The 7051-nt window shown below is 32.8% G+C and overlaps 1 protein-coding gene across 2 annotated transcripts in view; it reads right to left on the minus strand.

The window, feature by feature from the left end:
* Window positions 1–7051, minus strand: part of cdh12b (cadherin 12b) — a 138576-nt gene that overhangs the window by 3114 nt on the left and 128411 nt on the right. For both annotated transcript variants that reach the window (XR_001608923.1, XM_016267949.1), the window contains exon 11: window positions 4668–4919. Coding sequence is in view for 1 of the 2 variants with exons in the window: in XM_016267949.1 (XP_016123435.1) it covers window positions 4668–4919 (252 nt within the window). In the remaining variant the exon portion in view is untranslated. The remainder of the gene's footprint in view (window positions 1–4667; window positions 4920–7051) is intronic.

The raw sequence follows: 7051 nt of genomic DNA on the forward strand, positions 1-7051 counted from the left end.
TATATATATATATATATATATATATATATATATATATATATATATATATATATATATATATATATTATGACTGGGTACTAATTACAACTTTTTATCTCTCAATCTGGACTTTGTTTCTCACAATTCAGAGAAAAAAAGAATCAGAATTGTGAGATATTAACATGGAAATGCGAGACATAAACTCGCAATTCTGAGAAAAAAGTCCGAATTGCAAGATTAAACTCACAATTTTGACTTTTTTTTACAACTATTTTTGATTTTATTTATTTTGTTTATTTATTTATTTATTTCCGACCACGGAATTAAAAATACAAAATAAAAAAAGATGTGATGTTTTATCTCACAGTTACATAAACTTTTTTTGAGTTTATATCTCGCAATTCTGAGATTTTGATTCATTTTCTCACAATTGCAAGAAAAGGAAGGCATAATTGTGAGAAAAATCCAGAACTGCAAGATTAAAAACTCACAATTACTATTACTAATTTATTTATTTCAGTTGTGTGTATTATTATTTTTTTTATCTTGTGGTGGAAACAAGCTTACTTTTAAGAGAGATTTGTGATATCAGCTGAAAACTAAAGTAATTTCTGAGGTACAGCAATGTAGGTAGATATATACTGCAGACAGATAGTTTGAAGACAATCTTTTTTTTTTTTAAATAATTGAAATAGTGTGTGCTTGTGAATTATGGCGTAGATTAGGAACATAAATAAGAAAAAAATAAGAGTCTATTTTAATTTTATGTTGACTTTAACATGGCCATTGTCAAAAATAACTCATCAGCTTTGCTATAGGTGAATAATTTTCTTCCAAAATATCTCCTTTTGTTAATGTAATGCATTTCTGTTTTCTTTCAACCATAATGGCTACTGCAGGGAGGCCTAAATTGCATTTGAGGTCTCAGTCTGACCCTTTTTCTTTTGTGATTCAACTTAATATGATCTTCTTTGAAAAAAAAAGGAGCCAGCCTACTGTTCAGCGTAGGTGTAATGCTGAGGGATAAACAAAGGAAATGAGCTGAAATTTAATGGAGGAAGTGGACAGAATGCTAACCTGAAACAGCAGCGAAGGTAAGGAATGAAAATAGTCAAATCTAAACAAATCTAAACGTTAGAGCTCATTAACATCACAAAATGGGTAAACTTGAGTGAATAAGGCGGCAACATATTATTTGAGAAATAAGACCAGACATGATTACCACAGTAAGAACAGAAGCAAGCAGTAGTTTCATTAATGCAAAAAATAAATGTGGAGGATTAAGTTACATCGTACTTTAGGATAGGATTTATTATTAATTTTTTTTTTATATATAATATAATATAATAATTATGGTTCAAAAGTTTGAGGTCAGTTATTTTTTAGTTTTATTTTATTTTTTTTATTCAGCAAATATGCATTAAACCTGCCAAACATGACAATAAACATGGCAACATTTATGTTACAAAATATTTTTATTTCAAATAAACTCTGTTCTTTTTAACAAAGAATCATCAAAGAATCCTGAAAATAATAACAGTTTCAAAAATATTAAGCAGCACAACTGTTTTCAGTGTTGATAATAATAAGAAATGTTTATTGAGCTGCAGATCAGCATATTATGGAGTAATGATGCTAAAAAATGCAGCTTTCCATCACAGGAATAAATTACATTTTAAAAGATACTGAAATAATTTAAAGAGGTCATATGATGCGATTTCAAGTTTTTCTTTCTCTTTGGAGTGTTACAAGCTGTTTGTGCATAGATAAGATCCCTAAAGTTGAAAAGACTAAAGTCTCAAATCCAAAGAGATATTCTTTATACAAAGACTCGTCCACGCCCTCCTAAAACTTCTTGTTTAAACACACCCCCACATGTCTACGTCACTGTGTGGGAAGATTTGCATAACGCCGCCCAAATGTTCACGCTAAGAAAGAAGGCGTAACTTTTATTCTCGCTGTAGTACTGTTGCCCCCGCCGCCATGTCGTGGAGACGCTGTGTGTTTCGTTGTGAAAGCAAAAGTACTTTGTTTGGCCTTCCAAAAGAGGACACAACTAGAAATCAGGGGTTAAGTTGTATTTACAACACTGTTCCAGAACAGTTTAACCCATATATTAATGTGTGTGCAATGTATTTTACGGAGGACGAGGACTGTTTCCTGGGAAAGTAGTAGGTTTTCTGACAAATAATGCTGACTCACAGCCTGTACAGTATGTGGAAAATAATGTGTTTTTTTTAACCTTAAACTGCATAAACACATTTTATTACACCAAATACACAAAATAATGTTCTTTTTTAGCAGCGTCATATGACCCCTTTAATAAAATAAAATGATTAAATTTTATAATAAATTATTAAAGATACTTCTTTCAAAAATACTTATTAAACATATTTTATTCCAAACTTTTGACCAGTAATATATGAACAATTTTGAATTATATACGTATAAAAGAATATAGATGACCTCTGGTATACTGCAAGGTCAAAGCTTTGACCTTTGTTCGCTTTCTGCTCTGGTTCACAGATGATCTGCATCACAAAATTGTCATGCATGCTTTCATCTAAAGTGTCAATCTGGTGGGCATACACATCATTTGTGACATACATTCTGCAGTGAACCGCATGCTGAGATCTGTGTCTGAGGTTCATTCGAGGACAGCCGAGTGCTAACCTCATTTTGTTGAGCATGCTCTTACTTAATGACCAGCCAGCCCACACAAATTACCATGGAAACGAGGCCATAAAAGTCTCCACTTCATTCCGCACCCCTCCACCTCAACCTCCCGCACATCCCGTATGCAAATGAGCTGGGTTTATATCTCCAGAGATTTCCCCGTCTAGACCTCGGGGGTTAAGTTAACATGGAGAGTAATTCAGCCTGCGCTCTGATGTTAATGGCACTCAGAGATTTACGGCTTTTACTATGACGTTGATGGGTGAAGACTAGGCTCATTTAAACTCGTGCTTATTTACTTAATCCAGCTATCCTCCTCCTTACCTGTCTAGAACGACCAATAAACAGGCACTTAATTAACAAGTGTATTTTAATTAAACCACCCCAGAGAGTTTCAGAGCGGCCTATGTATATTCCATCTAAAAAAGCATGCATCCATGCAGTCCAAAAACAGCCTAAAGCTAGCAGAAACAAATTATTCATGAAATCAAAATTTAAATATATATGTTATAAATGCACATTCAGTTCTACCAAAAAATCCCTGATGCCCTGGACCGTGCTGAGTGGCAAAAGGCGTGCAAATAAGCAGACTCTGCACCAACGCAGGATACACGCTAGGATGAAGAAGAAGAGCTCTAACAAAAAATAAACAAATAAATAAATAATTTTTTCCCTCACAATTCAGATGTTTTTCACAGTTCTCTCAGAAACGTACAATTGCAAGATATAAACCCATAATTCTGACTTTGTTTCTCAAAAGATAAAACGTCACAGTTTCCTTTTTTATTTTTATTTAGTGGTGGGGAAAAAAAAGATGACTCAGAATTCTAGAAAAAAAGTCAGAAGTGTGAGATGTAAACATAGATAAAAAATCTTGAACTACAAGATATAACCTCAGAATTCAATGAGAAAAAAAATAATTAAAAAAAGGAAAAGGAGAACAAAAGTCAGAATTGCAAGATTTAAAAATTTCTAAATTAGAATTAAAAATGAAAAAAAAGAGACAGAGAGAGAGAGAGAGATCAGAATCGCAAGATGTAAACTCCCAAATTCCTAAAAAGTGTCAAAATTATGGAATATAAACACAGGATTCTGAGAAAAAAAACTGTGATATGTAAACTCACAATTACAAATGTATAGCTTACAAATGTGAGAGATAAACTCGTAATTCTGAGGGGAAAAAAAGAGAATTATGAGATAAAAAGTCGCATATACTTTTAGACTGAAGAACAAAATGCACTTATTTCTCAAACCTTTCCCTCAAACCAAATGACTCATTCTTGCACTTTTCATTATCCAATCAATATTATTTTTTTCCATTATTATATGCTTTCACTTTAAAATACGTCATGTTATAGAAATAAAATCAATTGCAAATGTGTTTCATGACTAAGTTTCAGAACTACTATAATCACAAAATAATGATGTTCGTACTGTAATAGCATATTACATTACTTCTATTAGTATGTATTCTGTGCACAGTATGCAGATTCTCTGTATGCACAGAAAACCCAGATGACCTCCAGCACTACATGTGTCAAAATGAGCGTGATGTAACACAGCACACTGTACAGAATGTACAGAACACTTTATCCCATAATGCAATGCACTCAACATGGAAAAACTGAATGAATCACATACAGTGAAATGTTCTTTGCACCCAATTGGATTCAAATTGCAATCAATCAATCAATCAATCAATCAGTCAATCAGTAAAAACTGTGTACAGTATTTAGTTTATTTAGTATTTAGTGTTCCATTCCAAAAATAGCCATTTAATAAAAAGTTTGTTGGATAATGTGATTCAGAGTCAATCAGTAAAAACTGTGTACAGTATTTAGTTTATTTAGTATTTAGTGTTCCATTCCAAAAATAGCCATTTAATAAAAAGTTTGTTGGATAATGTGATTCAGACGCAAACAGAGTTATGATTCCATCTGGTATATGGAGTCTGGACAGGCATCTCTCTCTCGCTCTCTGTCTAACGCTCTGATGGATGAATGTTTGCTTACCCAGCAGTATGACGATGCACACCAGAATAGCGATCAGGGCTCCGGTACTGAGGCCCACATGGAGGAAAATGGCTTCAGCACTGCACGTTAATAAAGATCCATCGGTGTCACAGCCGCACACTCGGATGGTGAGGGTGCTGGTGCTGCTCAAAGTCTGGAGGCCACCGTCCTCAATCAAAACGGGAAGATGGTAGATCTCCTGAGAGCGCCGTCTGAAGCCGCCACGCAGAGTCACCACACCGGCAGTGTTATCTGAGTAAAGAAAAAAAAAGACATTTTAAGATGTGTCATGCCAAATAATTTTTTGCACTTATTTAACTTTTTGATATATTTAATTATTTTCCTGTTTTTTTTTTATTTTTTATTATTTGTTATATTTAAATTGAATTATAATTATATTTAAGTATATTAAGCTACAAAGGAAGCTGTTCTGTCATATGATATTACATTATATATATATATATATATTTATGTTATTATTATTTTTTAATTATTATTCTTAACTATCTCTGTTCTTATGGATGTTGTGATAATGTGAAGCGCTTTGGGCAACTTGGTGTTGTATTAAACTGTGCTATATAAATAAACAAGAACAAGAACAAAATATGACTTTACATATTCAGTATTACTTTACACATATTACTTTCCTTTTTATTACACTGCATCACTTCATGTCTAAATAATAATAAATAATAACACACACACACACACACACACACACACATATATATATATAAATATAAGTATTTTGCTTTTAAAAGATGATATTATTATATTACATTGTTATATTATTTAAAATCATATAAAATATGTAACAAATTATATCTAAAATAATTATTTCTAAGTAATTATATACTATAATTATAATATATATTTTTAATATATTCAATATTTTTTATATTTATATAAAAAGATTAGAAAATTATATTTATTAGAGAGTTTGATTAGGCATGGCAAGCAGCAAGGGAAGCATTTTCCTTTTAAAAGATTACTTTAACTACACATTTTCCTTTTTATTAAGCTTTATGTCTAAATAATACCCCAAAATCACAATTTGAATTTGCTTACAAACTAGCACAGAGCTATTGATTGTTTGGTGACTTTGTTAACAGCCCAAGAGCTCCACAGGAAGGGTTCTTGTATCATTATAATGTTGCGTTATTGATTGAGCGTAACCGCTGCATCCATCATCGCAAATGATATTGTGCATCACAAGGAGATCTTGCATGATTTTTCATAGTGAACAAACTATCCAGTGTTTAGTGCACTCTGCAGTTCGACAGGGACATCACACTACAGCTGAGAGCCGAATCCCCCTCAGGGCTCCAAATAATATGTTTTTTTCTCTGTGCAGAGAGTGTTTGAGCCTGAACATTCATCTGAAATGATTTCAGGAGGTAGAGAAGTGCTTTCACATCGTACCTTCTGACCTGCTGTAACATTACTTTCCTCTTCTGGTCAACTGAGATTTATAACTTCCTGATGGCTACTCCATCACTCTGACTTTTTTCACACTTCTAATGCAAAAAAAAAAATACACAAGATGCAAAAAAATGGGCAATTTTAATACTTTTCAGCATTGAATCATATAAAAGTATATCTTATAACAACATCATTTTGCAGTCATCTTGTGGAAAGCACAGCTACCATATCTAAAAATGCAATAAAAACGAATAAGAAGTAAACATCTTTGGTTTTCATAAGAGCTTGTTCCTTATAGCAAATCCCGCAGGCTTCAGCTATAAAGGTTAAATGACAAGAAACAATGTAGCTGTTCATGTTTTGTAAAATTAGTGCGATGCAGCTGGTGTGTTAACGTTCAGAGAAATGAAATGTTGTCAAAAGACTTTGTCGGTATCATGGCTGCTGCAAGCTGCTGGTTGTGAACTCTGATTAGCCCACCTGACCCTGTCGCTGTGACTTTATGCTGGCTACATTTTCTTGACGGGTGAGCATTTTCAAGAAAGTCTTGCATGTTACAGGTACAGTAGCCTGTTCCTTCTCTTTTTCCTGAACTGCCCTCAGCAGAAACTGTCACCTTGTCCCAGTAAATCACATCTTAAGCGAGCATTCATGCCTGAAGTGAGGACAGGTGCTCCATAAGGCCAAAACAGAGGATGTAATACAGTATGTGCCGCAGAGGCAGAATAGCACATCAGCTGCGATGGAAAATAATAAACAACTATGTAAAACACAGTTCCATGATTTTTACATAAATTAAAAACATTTTAATCTAAGGATCGCATGCACAGAGAGCAAGTTTGGGGTCAGTAAGTTAATATATTTCTGTTTTGAATAAATGCTGTTCAAAGAATAAAAAATATTAGAATAATGAAATATATATATATATATATATATATATATATATATATATATATATATAT

Source organism: Sinocyclocheilus grahami, unplaced genomic scaffold, assembly GCF_001515645.1.
Source record: "Sinocyclocheilus grahami isolate Dianchi unplaced genomic scaffold, SAMN03320097.WGS_v1.1 scaffold41.1, whole genome shotgun sequence".
Classification (NCBI taxonomy): Eukaryota; Metazoa; Chordata; class Actinopteri; order Cypriniformes; family Cyprinidae; genus Sinocyclocheilus; species Sinocyclocheilus grahami.